Source organism: Cebus imitator, unplaced genomic scaffold, assembly GCF_001604975.1.
Source record: "Cebus imitator isolate Cc_AM_T3 unplaced genomic scaffold, Cebus_imitator-1.0 Scaffold358, whole genome shotgun sequence".
In the NCBI taxonomy this organism is placed as follows: Eukaryota; Metazoa; Chordata; class Mammalia; order Primates; family Cebidae; genus Cebus; species Cebus imitator.
In genome coordinates, this window is record NW_016107673.1 from 1737432 (window position 1) to 1753670 (window position 16239).

At 43.3% G+C, this 16239-nt stretch overlaps 1 protein-coding gene across 5 annotated transcripts in view; it reads right to left on the minus strand.

Annotated features, from left to right (window-relative positions):
* Window positions 1-15979, minus strand: part of PYGL (glycogen phosphorylase L) — a 71046-nt gene extending 55067 nt beyond the window's left edge. For 4 of the 5 annotated variants that reach the window (XR_005196609.1, XR_005196608.1, XR_005196610.1 and 1 more), the window contains exons 1-4: window positions 15420-15979; window positions 8698-8799; window positions 6308-6386; window positions 3115-3218 (exon numbers count right to left, since the gene is read on the minus strand). Coding sequence is in view for 2 of the 5 variants with exons in the window: in XM_037730783.1 (XP_037586711.1) it covers window positions 3115-3218; window positions 6308-6386; window positions 8698-8799; window positions 15420-15662 (528 nt within the window). In the remaining 3 variants the exon portion in view is untranslated. The remainder of the gene's footprint in view (window positions 1-3114; window positions 3219-6307; window positions 6387-8697; window positions 8800-15419) is intronic. The other variant, XM_017506766.2, reaches the window with a different exon arrangement.
* Window positions 15980-16239: the final 260 nt, after the last annotated feature.

The window sequence follows — 16239 nt, forward strand, 5'->3', positions numbered from 1 at the left end:
TGTCTCTTCTAAAAATACAGAAATTAGCTAGGAGGTAGTGGCAGGAGTCTATAATCCCAGCTCCCTGGGAGGTCTGAGGAGGAGAGTAGTATAGTGAGTAGCACACAGCATCCTTCTCAAAGGCTAACAGTAGACACTATGTGTTGTTTGGTTAGGTTGTGTTTAAGTGCTGGGGGTACTGGAAATGCCTGCTAAGCTAGGCTCTCAGCATGGAACTCTAGGTTCCTTGATTGGGGAGAGGAACCAATTATTTCATTTTCATAACTTTTCATGATCAAACAATACATATTACTTATGGAATATAAAACGTGTAGAAGAGTAAATAGAAGATAGGAGATTAATTGGCATATTAATATGTAGTATACACACTTCCTGCAGAAAATGGGATATGTAGAAGAGTAAACGGAAGACAGTAAAAGTTGCCCGTCTTCCAGAGATAACTTCTGTTGAAGCTTTGACGTATTTTTTTCTGGCACTTTTTCTTTATCTTTCTGGCCTCTGGATAGCTGAGGTTATACCACCCACTTAACTCTTTATCCTCTATTTATAGCTAACATAAATGATTTCCTATTTTGTTAAAATTAATCAAAAATATAATATTAAGGCCGGGCGCGGTGGCTCAGGCCTGTAATCCCAGCACTTTGGGAGGCCGAGGCGGGTGGATCACGAGGTCAACAGATCAAGACCATCCTGGTCAACGTGGTGAAACCCCGTCTCTACTAAAAATACAAAAATTAGCTGGGCGTGGTGGCGCGTGCCTGTAGTCCCAGCTACTCGGGAGGCTGAGGCAGGGGAATTGCCTGAACCCAGGAGGTGGAGGTTGCGGTGAGCCGAGATCGCGCCATTGCACTCCAGCTTGGGTAACAAGAGCTAAACTCCGTCTCAAAAAAAAAAAAAAAAAAAAAAAATAAAAAAATATATATATATATATATAAAGATAATATTAATGGGTTCACTAATATTTTATTATAGAATACAATTTATTAAAGTGTCCTCCTTTTCTTAGGCAAAATTAGCATTTTATTGTGTGCTTACTGATACTAGCATTTTATTGTGTGTCAGATATTTTACATGTTTTTATAATAATTCTGTGAAGGTGGGCCGGGCGCGGTGGCTCACGCCTGTAATCCCAGCACTTTGGGAGGCCAAGGCGAGTGGATGACGAGGTCAAGAGATCAAGACCATCCCGGTCAACATGGTGAAACCCGTCTCTATTAAAAATACAAAAAATTATCTGGGCATGGTGGTGCATGCCTGTAATCCCAGCTACTCAGGAGGCTGAGGCAGGAGAATTGCCTGAACCCAGGAGGTGGAGGTTGCGGTGAGCTGAGATCATGCCATTGCTCTCCAGCCTGGGTAACAAGAGTGAAACTCCATCTCCAAATAATAATAATAATAATAATTCTGTGAAGTTTGTATCTCCATTTAGCCATTGAGAAAACTGAGGTTCAGGAAAGTTTGGAAAACTAATTGAGGCAACATACCTCATAAAAGTAATCAGGTCTCATAAGTTGACATTAGGTCTCAAATTAGAAATTAGGACCCAGGCTTCTCTTCTACCAGATGCTGCCTTTCAGCTTTTATTTATTTGGGGGTAGCTAAGAATAAACAGCGCTGGTTCTTAGCAAAATCTGGAAGTTTGTCTTCTCCTATACCCAATATTCTCCTAAGCCATTTTCCTTGCCACATTTTCTCATCAAACCACATTTTTTAGTTCCTCCCTTCCTTGGCTCACAAAGAATCCAAATACTGAGGGAGGGGAAAGAGGTCAGTGGTTGCACTAAATTCATTCTCATCAGGTCATCTTCCTTCCTACCTTCCTTTTTTTTGAGACAGAGTCTTGCTCTATTGCCCAGGCTGGAGTGCAGTGGTGCGATCTCAGCTTACTGCAACCTCCACAGCTTTCCAGGTTCAAGTGATTCTCCTCACTCAGCCTCCTGAGTAGCTGGGATTACAGGTGGCTGCCACCATGCCCGGCTAATTTTTTTTTTTGTATTTTTAGTAGAGACGAGGTTTCACCATGTTGGTCAGGCTGGTCTCAAACTCCTGACCTCGTGATCTGCCTGCCTCAGCTTCCCAAAGTGCTGGGATTACAGGCATGAGCCACTGTACCTGGCCGGGTCATCTTCCTTTCTCCTGGCATCAGCTTAGGTCTCTGCATCTAGTCCCTGAGTGTTCTCTTGTTGGACTCATCTCATAAATGTAGAAAAGGCTCGGAGAGCCCAGGGTTTTTGAAAACTGAGGATATATATTTCTGCCAATTGTGTATGTATGACACTAAAATAGGGAGAGAGAAAGCCTAAATCACATTTAGTATCAGCAAAAACTGTCCACACTAGGGTGATTGTAGACTTGAAGAATTATCAAAGAGAAAAGAAATAAGTACCTAACAATCTGGCTTGGTTATTTAAAGTAAAAGTAGTGTCACTTGGATAGATTTATATAAATTTTTATGGAGCAGTGTAATTGTACATATTAAATACATGCCAGATTTATTTGCTCTAACAGTCAACAACACTGTCTGATTTCGTCTTATAAAAAAATCAGGACACTTGGCTTGCATCTTGTAACCTTGGCATATTAAGGAGGGCAATACTCTGAGTATAAAACAGAATACTGAATGTGGTCCTGGGAATCTGGGGATACAGACATATATTTGCCAGCAGTGTGATCTGAGGTAACTTTCCTTCCTAAGAGACTTAGTATTCTCACCTACAAAATGGCAATGTGCTTCTAGCATCAAGGGTTCTTGGCTGAGATCATGAGTCAAAGATGTGCTCCTCCATTATGACTGCTGCAGAGAATGGAACTTCACACATTGTAGGTGGTCCACATTCAGGCAGTCTGGGATGAATATTTTCAGAGCTCCCTGTGAGTCAGGCACTGTACTTGGTGCAATGGATTTGGTGATGAGTGATACTGGAAGGCTCTCTGTTCTTGGGGAACTTACATTCTGAAGGAGGAAGATGGATAGATAGAACTTACTGATACCAACCAGATGACAGAGAAATTAGTACAGCTCTATGTTAAAAGTCCATATAGTACATAAATCATTCAGAGCAACATGAAAGAGAAGTACCTTAATGACAAAATTTAAAAAGATGGCTCACACACCTGCCATCCATCTCGGATTTTCTGATTGAAGATTCCATATTCATACCGGATGCCATATCCATAGGCTGCTAGTCCCAGGGTTGCCATGGAATCCAAGAAGCAGGCTACATTCCACAGAGCACAGGCAAAAGATAGAGTCATTAAGCCAAGCCAAAATTTCCAATCTTTCCCTAAAACACATGGCAGCCACAAAACATTGCTACATGAAGAACCAAATTTGTATTCTAAAGCACAGATACTACTGCACAATAGATATTGATTTTTTAAAATAACTTTCTAATTATAAAATTAATACTATAGAAAAGTTAGAAAATGCAAAAATATATAAAGAAGAAAATAAAGTGTACATTTTGTTTGAGAACAGATAAGGAAGCCAATCTGCACAAGATATGTCGATTATTATCCCCACATTACCTTTTCTTCTTTTTTTTTTTTTTTTTTTTTCTGGCAAGGATTCCAATAGTTTGTTGAATAGGAGCAGTGAGAAGGGACATTCTTATCTTGTTAATGCAATGAGCATTTCCTTTGTTAACACCTAAAAATTCATATATTTGCAGGGGTTTAGTTCATTTCTATTCTTTTTATTTTTTTTTTTTNTCTGTCACCAGGCTGGAGTGCAGTGGCATGATCTTGGCTCACTGTAACCTCCACCTCCCAGGTTCAAGCAATTCTCCTGCCTCAGCCTCCCAAGTAGCTGGGACTACAGGTGTGCACCATCATGCCCAGCTAATTTTTGTATATTTAGGAGAGACGGGGTTTCACTATGTTGGCCAGGATGGTCTCGATCTATGGACCTCATGATCTGCCCACCTCAGCCTCCAAAAGTGCTGGGATTACAGTCATAATCCCTCCGAAAGTGCTGGGATTACAGTGCTCAGCCTCCACAGTACCTTTTCTAAGGGAAACTCTCCATCATCCCCATGGACTCACCCCACTGGAAAAGACAGGCCCAGGAGAGTATAACTTATATATTCTGTTTATAAGTTATAAGAGTATAAATTGTATATTCTGTTTCCTTCCAGCACCTGACTGACAAGATAATCTGTGGCCAGCTCTGTTTCTTCCTGGCTAATGGAATGCCACTGTTGTTCAGATATTAGGTGATCATATGCTTCAGCGAGGCTGAACCAGGAAGTGAATCTTGCTTGATTGGTCTGATCTGCTAAGCCAGTCACAGCCATTGTATTTCCTTCTCCAGTGATTGATTGGTTTTGGCATGCTCATACAATGACATTCAATCAGATAAGAAGTGCTAGAAAGTCTGTTGGATGTACTGTAGTATACTTCTGGGAAAGATTTTCCTTGCTGCCACTATCTTCTTTCCATGAGGGGAAAGACAAAAGGACTAGAGACCTGGAGTCCTGCCGTAATCCTGCTGCTGAATAAACCAGTCTTGGAATGGCCTAAACTCTGGAGTTCTTGTTCTGTGGTAACATATGTCATTGGCTGAACCATTTTTGCTAAGTTTTTCTGTTACTTGATGACAGGGCCTCTGATCCAGAACAGCCAACCCACAGGCTGGGTAAGGATCTGCCTTGTAGCTGGGTGCAAACTAAGGGGTTACACTAATCAGATTGTCCCTCCCAGGAATTTAAGCTGAGACATATACAGAGAATGAGGAAGTACACAGGAGGAATTAAAACTGACAAGAATGTTGAAAGCTGTAGCTCAAAACAGAAAGGGACTGAATTAGATTGGCAGTACAGCCTTTAAAACAGAGATCCACAAACACAAATGGCCTAGGCTTTTGAGTTTTCCTAACATCACCAATCCGGGTGCTCACAGGGCCTGGTTCCCTCCCATTCCTGTTCTCTCTTGTGGCTCTAAGGCTTTTCCTGAGTCCTGATCAGATTATCCTTAGAGGGGGTCCCAACTTAGATGAGATCATCTAATGAGAATTCTCAGCTTCATCAGCCACTTCACTGCGACTTCATTAGTCAAATCAAGGAGCTATGTCATGAATGTCAGGCACAGAGTTAATCCAGTCAACAAAGATTGAGGTCTGGGGCTTCACATAAAAGGAAGGCAGGCTGGTTCTTATTGTTAGATGTGTACTCCATCAGCGCTGCTGGCCTTCCTGCAGCCCCACAGAAAGCCTACTAAATTGTCTGATAATTAACTTCACAGGAAGGTGGCAAGTATCCCACAGGCAGTGTTTTATTTTGTTTTGTTCATTATTAATGGCAATGTTAAAGCACACTGTGACTAAGGATGAAAAAATGAAACAGATGCAAATGGCTTTCTAGTAACTCGAGTGTATGCAAAACAAGAAGATTTTTGAACAATTTCTAAAAGAGAGGAGATAATTATTTTTCATAGAATACAACCTGATACATGTGTGGTAGTACACTTTTAATATTAAATTTAAATTCCACAGATAATAACGCATCTTCCTTAAAAAAATTAAACTGTTACAGACAAAAAAAAATTATTATGCTAGCATCCTCTTTGATCACAACCCCAATTCTGTACTCCTCCCTACAGGGGGTCATAGGGAACAGTTTAGTATTTAGAATTCCAGACCCTTTTTTCTACATGTTCACATTATATACATATGTACATACACACATATATATACACACACATTAATAGAGCTGGTATTATATTTTTAGTGCTTTCCTACATATTTGCTGAAAAATAATTCCCTGAAAAAAGCAAAGAACTCAAATTGTATCCATAAACAAAAAGGACATTAATTAACAAAACCATACCAATCATATTAGTGTATCATTGCCCACTAGTCAATCAAAAATCAAGCAGTCAAGTGCACAAGGCAAGACAATGGTTGACCAACTACGGTCATGCCTCTGACCTGGAGTCTATCACTGAAAAAATAAAATAAAACAAAACAACACAACAGCAACTTAACTTAGGGCATGCCACACAAGGATGTGAATTGAGAAGCTTTGAACAAATAACAGTGAAGTAAAGGGGCTACTTTGGAAACGCTTAAGCACATAGGAAGGATCTGGTTAACTGGGGTTTAAGCAGTGTCTCTTTTGTTCAAGTTCTCTTCTCTACTGTTTGTCTAGAATTGACCAAACCAAAGTACAAACTCAAGTACAAATACAACCGGATCATATCTTGCAGTTCTTCTAGGAAGACTGCCTGGTTCTTCCATGCATGCTCATGCATGGCATCTGAGATGTCTTCAATCGGCCAGACAATATAACACACTCACAATATCACTTACCAGCAAGCCTCCCAAGACCACCATTGCCAAGTCCAGCATCTTCTTCAATTTCTTCTAACTCTTCTATGTCCAATCCAAGCTGGTAACGAAGGGAAAACAATATTGGAAGCAGATACAAATACAGGCCATTCAGAAGGGAAGCCGTTCCCTACAGCTCTGGGTAAAGATATTCATTTACCAGGTACCTTTACCCAGAGCTGCACATTTTACTCTTTATCTAGCGTCAGCTCCCTTGCAGCTTGTTCTGGCAATAGATACCGACTGCAGAGGCAAACTGTATGAGGTGGTGCAGCTGCAGCATGGAGAAGAGTGTGGGCTCTAAAAGTCCATTATTGACTCTGTTACTTCCTATATGACCCGGGCAAGTTACTAACTCTATCCCACAATTTTCCTATTTAAAAAATGTGGAGGCTAACAGTACCTACCTCATTGATGACTGCCATGAATTAAATGAGATTATATAAACAAAGCATTTAGAACTATTCTTGGGCAGATATCCCTCAATAAATGTTAGCTATTATCATTAAAAAATTTTTGTGAGTGTGTGTAACTATAGGGTTAAAATCTCAGAAACAGTCCAGTATCAAGCTGATATTAATTGGACTGAGGGATTTTGAAAATGACCAAAAGGTCTGAGGTCAGATGTTCTGGAATGGACTAAAGTTCATCTTTTCATGACCACAGCATATTTACTCAGTAGGGTCAAAAGTTGTTAACCCAAAATCAGTTAGTAAGTCACTGTCCCAGAGACCTGGGGGCTGACAGCAGGCAGGGAAAGTGCAGTCCTGCAATCCAGCTGGATGGGGTAAAATCCTTTGCCTTTCCATGGGGTGGATAAGAGGCTGTGAGAAGCCAAGCAGCATCTGTGAACTTAGGCACGGATGGGACTGATTGACAGCCAGCTCCCTGCCCCAAAATGTTGGGGATCACACAGCAGAGTCCACCAGCACCACTGTGCACTCATGATACAGCTCTGCAGCCCTAGAGACCACACTGGATTGCTCATTTTACAACGAGAGAATTACTGGTCAGACAAATGACTTGTTCCATGTTGACTAGATGCTAATCTAGCCCAGGCATGGCTAAAGGTGGCCTGTTGTGAAACAGCTGGCTTCTCATCTGAAAGTTAGGCAACCCATGTAACTGGGTATTTTTTTAAATGGAAAAATAATTTGCACATTTGAAAACATATGTGGAAGATATACCAATGCTTGAAGGTGTGCCCCAGTTTCCGTGGAACCGGGATTCCTACCTTTATACCAAAAGTTGCTTTCTCACACAGGTCTTGACAACTATATCTTCAATCATGGTTATGTTCTGTTCAACCATGGTTATGCTTCCATTCAGTGTTAAAGGGGCTTTCAAATTTGCTCTCTGCAGATTAGAGCTTACTAGGGTCCTTGTGTAAGCCAACTGCCGGTGCTAACACTCAAAATTTTTAAATTCTAAAAATGTAAGTCTAAAGTATGATATAAATTTTGAGCAAGTAGACATAACATGCCCCCCTTGGAGTAGCCTATAGCCAGGTGGGATCATGCCATCCTGCCTGGCTACAGGCTACTCCAAGGGAGGGGTGTTATTTTTAGCTGCTATTAGGGGAAGGAGAGGGAAGGGAGATGGTGAGGACCTGCAGGGGTTCTTTCACAGGAAATGCTCCACCTAACCTACATGAAGGACACATGAGGGGACAATCCCATGGTAAAGGAAAGGGACAGTCTGAACAGTCTCTGATTTAGAATTTGTCTGCAAATACACATTTCTTCTTTCAACCACACCAGAAAAGTTAAGGACTATTTGTTTTGTGTATGAAGGTACCTGAAGCTCAGGAAAGTAAAGTTAAATATATTCATGAAAACAACTTAGTAGATTAGGGTTAAGACTTCAAGCTCCTCCTTTAAGGAGGAAGTGTATCTTACATCTCATTAAGCAACAGAGAAAGTATGACAACAGAATTTTTAAAGCTGATCATTTTCACAAATTGCATTGATACATAAATAACAGTCAAAGTTTGATCATTTCTTAAAAGTGAGATAGAAGCCCAAAGTAAAGCTTGTGAGATTCTGACAGCAGAAGACTCAAGTACTTTTAAAAGACTTGTTCAGACATTAATTTCTGAAACGTAATTTGTGGGGAATGCTGTCAAAGACTTGGATTGCAAAAGAAAATTCTCATGAGTCATAATGAGTTCGTTAACTTCTTTTTCTGGTTGTTTCTCTTAAACAAGAGATTACCAGTAATGTATATTTCTAAAAGTTTGTAATAGCCACAACTATAGAGGTGATTTTTCACTCTCATTTTACTTTGTGTGTGTGTGTGCAATGTCCCCAAGTTTCCTGAAGTGCATGTGAAATTTAAAGAGACAAGATGAGAGAAATCTAGGAACAATGTACCTGGTAAATGGCCTCATCACAGGCATTTTGCAGACCGAGGTTGATCATGGTGTTCTGTAATGTTCGACCCATGTAAAATTCCAAAGAGAGGTAATAAACCCTCTGAAATAAAGAAAAGAGAGACAATGTTTCCTCTAAGACGTCAACCTTACCTAACATAAAAATACAAGGTCATGTGTTAGGCCACCAATAAGAAACAAATAAGCAGGACTATGTTACCACAGCTTCAGATGAGACTCCTGTCAGAGGTGTTTGAACCAGAGCAACTCCATCTTGAATAGGAGCTGGGTAAAATAAAGGCTGAGACCTACTGGGCTGCATTCTCAGGAGGTTTGGCATTCTAAGTCACAAGAAGAAACAGGAGGTTGGCACAAGATACAGGCACAAAAGCCTTGCTGATAAAAGGCTTTCTTTGCCTCCTTTTTAATGATGTCAAATCAGTACGGATGTAAGATATTTTAAAATATTACAAAATATTTCTTAAATATTTCTCTCTTGGCAAAGAAGCCAGCCAAAACCCACTAAAACGAAGATGGCAATGAAAGTGACCTCTGATTATCCTCACTACTCATTATACACTAATTATAATGCATTAGCATGCTAGAAAACACTCCCACCAGTGCCATGACAGTTTAAAAATGCCATGGCAATGTCAAGAAGTTACCCCATGTGGGTCTAAAAGGGGGAGAAACCCTCAGTTCCAGGAATTGCCCACCCCTTTCCCAAAAAACTCATGAATAATCCACCCCTTGTTTAGCATATAATCAATAAATAACCATAAAAATAGCCATCCAGCAGCCCTCAGGGTTATCCTACCTATGGAATAGCCATTCTTGATTCCTTTACTTTCTTAATCAACTTGCTTTCACTTTATGGATTTGCCTCAATTCTTGTATGAGACTCAAGAACCCTCTCTTGGGATCTCGGATAGGGACCCCTTTCCAGTAATATTCCTATAGAGATGTATGACGGACTAAATACAAGTGTTACTGACAACAGGCTTTGGCAAAGCACTATTTTTGGCAAAGTAATTCAGTATCTTTTACCCCCCAGGGAGAAAAAAAGGAACTCATCTAACTAACTAGATTCAGTGTTTTGTGTTTTTTCCCCCTCCTGTTCATGAACCTCATGAATAAACCATAGGTTTTCGACAGACAGGAGTCAGACTGCCATAGCTCACCATTCATTAATAAAGTATTTACATAGGGCACCTCTATGGGTGCCGGTAAGGTGGGTTGGCTGTGACTATCTCAAGTCATTCAAGAAATGCAAAGATGAACTCACACATACCCCAGGGGTTAGAAAATATTCCTCCTTGACTGATTACTGTAAGAAAATTTGCAATTTATTTTATTTTATTATTTATTTATTTTTTGAGACAGAGCCTCCCTCTGTTGCCCAGGATGGAGTGCAGTGGCACGATCTCGGCTCACTGCAACCTCTGCCTCCCGGGCTCAAGCAATTCTCCCAGCCTCAGCCTCCTGAGAAGCTGGGACTATAGGCACTCACTACTATGCCCGGCTAATTTTTGTATTTTTAGTAGAGATGGGGTTTCTCCATGTTGGCCAGGCTGGTCTTGAACTCCTGACCTCAGGTGATCTGCCCGCCTCAGCCTGAGATTACAGGCATGAGCCAAGTGCCTGGCTTACAATAAATTTTAAAATAAAAATTTTCTATAAGGTCTATTTCCTGCAAGTTCCTTCTGAACAAGAAAACTACCTTAGGTTTATTGGTGTTTTGTTCTTATTGAAATTGGAAATTTCTCTATTGACTTAGACATTATTTGCCTTTGACATGGTAAAAGTCAGGTAAATATCATCAGAGTTGAAGGTGAGAGGTACGAAGGTCAGACTTACCAAAAACCTTTTTTATATACAAGCACAGTTCACTAATTAAAAAAATAAAATAGAACCAGTGAGTAACTTCATCATCCCCTATTACAATATCTTGCTCTCCGTATCAGTTATCCTCTGCTTTTCTAATAGACACAAAACAAAACAGCAAAAATCTGTAAATGCACCAATATAGTTACCTCAAGTTTTAGGGATTGCCCCATTTCCATAAAATAAGAAGTAAAAAAGAAAACAAAGAGTATTTGGCCAATGAGAAAAAAAATAGTGAATAGAATTCAGTTCAATAAATGCCTATTATCCTATTTAACATATTAGTTACACATAAATATTTAAAACAAAATATTATTTGAAAATGTCAACTTAGAAGTTTCATTCTTTCCCATTCTCCTTTTATGAACAATTGAATTCTAAATTTCACAAGAAATAGTCAACATCCATGTCCTAATGGGCCACCTAACACTGCTTTCCAGAACACGTCATCTTTGTTTTCATCCAAGTTGTTTGAATGTCTATAATGCTGTTACTAGAATGCTCACCAGCTATCAGATGCCTTCATATAATTGAATAAAAGTACCTTTTCCGGGGCAGACATAGGCAATGGCTGGTGCTCTAGTGGGTGATGACTGCTGTCACAGGAAATAGTATCTTAAGCCACAAATACCCATTTGCATAATATTAGCCACTTCAAAAAATTCTTCCCTGTGTGTATTTTCATTATCTCTCTAACAATGATGTTTTGCCCTTTTAACTAATCTATAGGAAGTTTGTTTATATAGTATATATTCAACACTTACAATTGTGAGGGCATACCCCCAGGAATAATGACTACATCTGTATTAAATTTGCCTCCCTTTTAATGATTCCACATTAGCACAGACTGAAGTCTTCTTAAAAGCATTTCCAGCCGGGCATGGTGGCTCACGCCTGTAATCCCAGCACTTTGGGAGGCTGAGGCAGGCGGATCACGAGGTCAGGAGTTAGAGACCAGCCTGGTCAGCATGGTGAAACCCCATCTCTACTAAAAATACAAAAATTAGCTGGGCGTGGTGGCGGGCACCTGTAACCCCAGCTACTCGGGAGGCTGAGGCCGGAGAATCGCTTGAACCTGGGAGGCGGAGGTTGCAGTGAGCTGAGACCGCGCCATTGCACTCCAGCCTGGGTGACAGAGCGAGACTCTATCTCAAAAAACAAACAAACAAAAAAAAGCATTTCAAAGTCTTTCTTAAGAAATATGTGGTTGCTCAAAATAAAGGAAATGAGAAAATATTTCCTGGCATGACAGACTTTATAAGGACAGGAATTTAAGGTGATTCCCTATTTTCTCATAAATAATTTTTTAGAGGTAATCTCTCCTTATATTTGGGAATATATAAGACCTCAAAAAATAGATCTTTGCCATCCTCTTACTTAATGATCTCCGAACATTTGTTACAGGCGCCTAATAGTAAAATATATGAGCATCTCCAATATACCTTATAAATTATATGCATGTATTATGATTACTAGTATTTTATGTGTGTTATGCAAAAAGTGGACATTTTCAAAAGGCTTGTAAAATAAAGAAGATATAACAAATATTTTTAAAATGTGTGTCTTATTTTTATCCCCAGCGTGAGTCAGAGGGCCTGGGTACTTCTGGGGGGCCCTCTCTGGAACACCTGTTAATCAACCAGAGACTTGAAGGACAGGGGAAAGCTGAGCATAGACATGTGGTAGGAAGGACACTGCAAGGGAGCAAGGGCCCAGGTGGGGATTGGTTTGTTGAGAGAGCAAGGTGGGTACAGAAGGTAATGGAAAATAACAAGGGAAGAACAGGCCCCACCTGGACTGAGAAGGGCTTTTACACGATTGCTTAAGGACTATGGCAGGCAAGAGGAGCCAATGATAACTGAGTAGGGGGCAAGATGTGTTGCTTTAGGAAGCGTAAGCAGACTACAATGCACAGAGTAAGATGGGATTGTATACTCAAATGCCTTCAGGATCTACGCAGAGAAAATACATGTGTAATTGAGGTCACAAAGAAGAGTACTGGGCTAAGAAATGGAGCGTGCAAGTACTGCCCACAGGTGCTAAAAACTAAACTCCTGAAAAATATCTTGGCCAACAAAATATGTCTGCTATCCTTATTCACCCTTAGGTCACCAGTTTTACTGCTTCTGGATAGCAAAATAATCACCAGGAGTCTGCTGCAACAAATGGGTAGCTAGAGCGTTACCAAGGTAGGAAGTGAGAATGAAGGACAGCAGGTCATTCAAGGTAACCTATAGAAATCAACAGAAATTGGCAAACAGTTGAATGGCAAAAAGTTACACTAAAGTTTGTGTCTCAATTGTCAAAATGGCAATTGCATTAAAATGAAAAACACAGAGGCCAGGCACGGTGGCTCATGCCTGTAATTCCAGCATTTTGGGAGGCCAAGGCGGGTGAATCATGTGGTCAGGAGTTCGAGACTAGCCTGGCCAACATGGTGACACCCGTCTCTACTAAAAGTAGAAAAATTAGGTGGACATGGTGGTATGTGCCTGTAATCCCAGCTACCTGGGAGTCTGAAGCAGGAGAATCGCTTGAACCTGGGAGGTGGAGGTTATAGTGAGCCAGATCACGCCACTGCACTCCAGCCTGGGCAATAGAGCAAGACTCCATCTGGTAACACACACGCATACACGCACAACAAAAATGCAGAAGACGGGGCAGGATTGAAGAAATAATGGTTTGAGTTTTTAACATGCTGAGTTTGAAGAAATGGGAAGGTATCCAGGTATGTTCACTAAACACTTAGAAATGTAGGCATGGAGTTTGAAAAGGAATTCAGACGAGGGATCCATATTTGGGATTCACCTGCACAGTTATTAGAGAGGGAAGGAGGTGGGCAAGGAGCTTGGACACACCTGCCAGCTCTACTTTACAAGGGCAGGAACAATCCGTTTAGACAGACAACTGTGATGGAGGAGATATTTGATGAACACGTGGAATGAAACATGTTCATTGTTATATCTCCCGTGTATTGCTATCAGAATACCTGGTTTATACACTGTCACAATTCCTGGCTTGTACCTGCACTCATGTAGAGAAGAAGAGCCCAGTGAAGAAACTGGCCAGAGAACCAGGAAAACCGTAAAGTACAGGATAAGCCACTGAAGGAAAAACATACAAGACTCTCTGGTGCTCTATGATGCTAAATGCTATAGAAGTGTGTCTTTCTAATATATGCTGTGTGCCACCCTTCCGCTTAAAGTTGTCAACAATAATTTTTAGTGAGACATGCAGTATGGTGTACTTAGTAGCATTCCCTTTGTGTAAATAAATTTTTAAAAGATACTGGCCAGATGTGGTGGCTCACACCTGTAATTCCAGCACTTTGGGAGCCCAAGGCGGGAGGATCACTTGAGGCCTGGAGTTTGAGAGCAGCCTGGCCAACATGGTGAAACCTCCTCTCTACTAAAAATACAAAATTAGCCAGGTGTAGTGGTGGGGGCCTGTAATACCAGCTGCTCAGGAGGCTGAAGCAGGAGAGTTGCGTGAACCCTGGAGGCGAAGGATGCAGTGAGCCAAGATCAGGCCACTGCACTCCTGGGCAAGTGAGTGAGACTATCGCAAACAAAGCAACAAGCACAGTAAATATACGTATGCATAGAGTTTTCTAAGGATACATTTAAATTGTTCGGATACATTTTAGCAGCTGCTACCTTGGTAGAGGCCTAAGTCTTTGGGGTGAAGAAGAGTTACTTTTCATTGGAAAGCTGTTACAGCTGCAATTTCTTACTATGAGAATTTACATGTATTTCCCTTCTTAAAAATTCCTTCAGGGTTTCTTGGGCACTGGGGTTATAGGCCATTTTTTTTTTTCTTCACACCTTTACATATTTAAAAAGTTCTAATAAATGTTTACACATCTTGCCCATTGTCCCCGGAAAGTATCCCGATCTGTTATCCTTTTATGTCTCCACCTAGCTTCTCCAGTTCCTCTCCCAATACAGACTCACACCCACCCTCCCTCCAGCCTGCACACAATCCCTCTTCCTGCCACGTCCTCCCCAGTCCTTCCCAACCTCCTCTCGCCCTCTTCGAAAACTGTCAGGCAGAGACACTGTCCCTCTGTGGGTTCAAAATCACCCTAAGGAGCTGTCTGCTCCCGCCCCCTCGACGTGGATGGAGGTGGTCCCAGACCAGCCTTCCTCAGCAGCTCTGGGCAGGTCTCGGGGGTGGAGGGACTAAGTGAGGGGGGAGTGTGTGTCTTCGGGGGAGCAGGAGTCCAGGGCATTGCCTGGCCCTCGGCCTTCATTGCGCAGGACTCACGGAAGTCCAGGAGCTCCGCACCCGTCTCAGGAGAACGGGCGGGCGGAGCTCCACGCTCGGGGCAGGACCCTGCCCCGCCTCTGCACCACACCTAGGCGGCCACTCAGAGAGGCCCGAGACTTGCGACCTTTTCCCAGTTCTGTATTTGTCTCCCCTCCCTAAACACCAAGCTCCAGCAAGGCGGGATTTTTGTCCCTTTTGCTTAGGGCTGAGTGTCCAGGGCAGAGAATGGTGTCCGGTACACAGGACGAGGCGCCCGTCACCTCTTGATTAAACGCTGAGGGTCAGAGCTCCACAAAAGTTTGTGAAGTGGACAGGCAAGGGGGGCCCAGGCTTCTGCCCACCTGGTGGTTTCCAGGGGCGGACGGCGCGGTGGTTTGGGTGGGGCGCTGGCGGGTGGCACCTCGCAGACGGGAGTGCGGCATCGGTGGGGCCGAATCTGTTCCCCGGGCTGCCCGCCCACAGCCTAGACACGTCTCCTCTGGACTTCGGGGCAAGGACGGGGTACAGGGGACCACTCTGAGGGGTTCCCCACCTCGCCCTCGCCCGGCCCGGCCGCCCCCCCCCGGGTACCTTGGGGCACTTGTCGTAGTAGTGCTGCTGCGTGCGGATCCAGCGCCCCACCAGGTGGTCGCGCACCGTGTGTGCCAGCGCGAAGAAGTAGTCCCGGGGGGTGGCCACGTTGCGGTCCTTGACCAGCGTGAAGTGCAGGTGCCGGTTGAAGCCCTTCTTCAGCTCGGCCACGTTCTCCACGCCCACGATGCCGCGGATGCTGATCTGCCGCCGCTTCTCCTGGTCTGTCAGGGGCTTCGCCATGGCGGGGGCGGCGGGCTGCGCAGAGAGCGGGACGTGCGGCCCGAGGCGCGGGGCTGCCGGGCTGGGGTGGAGTCGGCTCCGCCGCGCCTGCCGCTTTCAAGGCGCACGAAAGTTTGGGGCCCGCCCCCTCGGCGCGGTGCCGCCCCCTCCGCGCTTCCCGAGCGTCCCTGCTCCTGCCCCAAGCCCGAGGGCCGAGGAGGTGCCCGGCTCCTCCCAGGGCTCCTCCGCCGCGGTGGGGTCGCGGGTGGGAGCCGAGGTCCGAGCGCAGGGGAGACCCCTGCCAGCCCAGGATCCGGGCTCGGAGGCTCCCTTCCGGATCTCCAAAATCTGCGGAGGCAGTATTTGTCCCGCCTCTCCCCTCTGGAGTCTGGAGACACAGGAGGACTTCTGTGTAGGGAAGCACGTCGTTTGCAGATGTATTTATTATGCCGTTATGACTGTTAGGATTTCTCACCTGGAGTGGCTTCCGCCGTAAGCGCCGGAATTTGGAAGGACAGCACGTTTGACTTCGGTTGTCCCAACCTCCCTTGCTTTGGCACCGCCCCAGCTTGGATCCTCAGGGCGGCTTCGTTGTTTT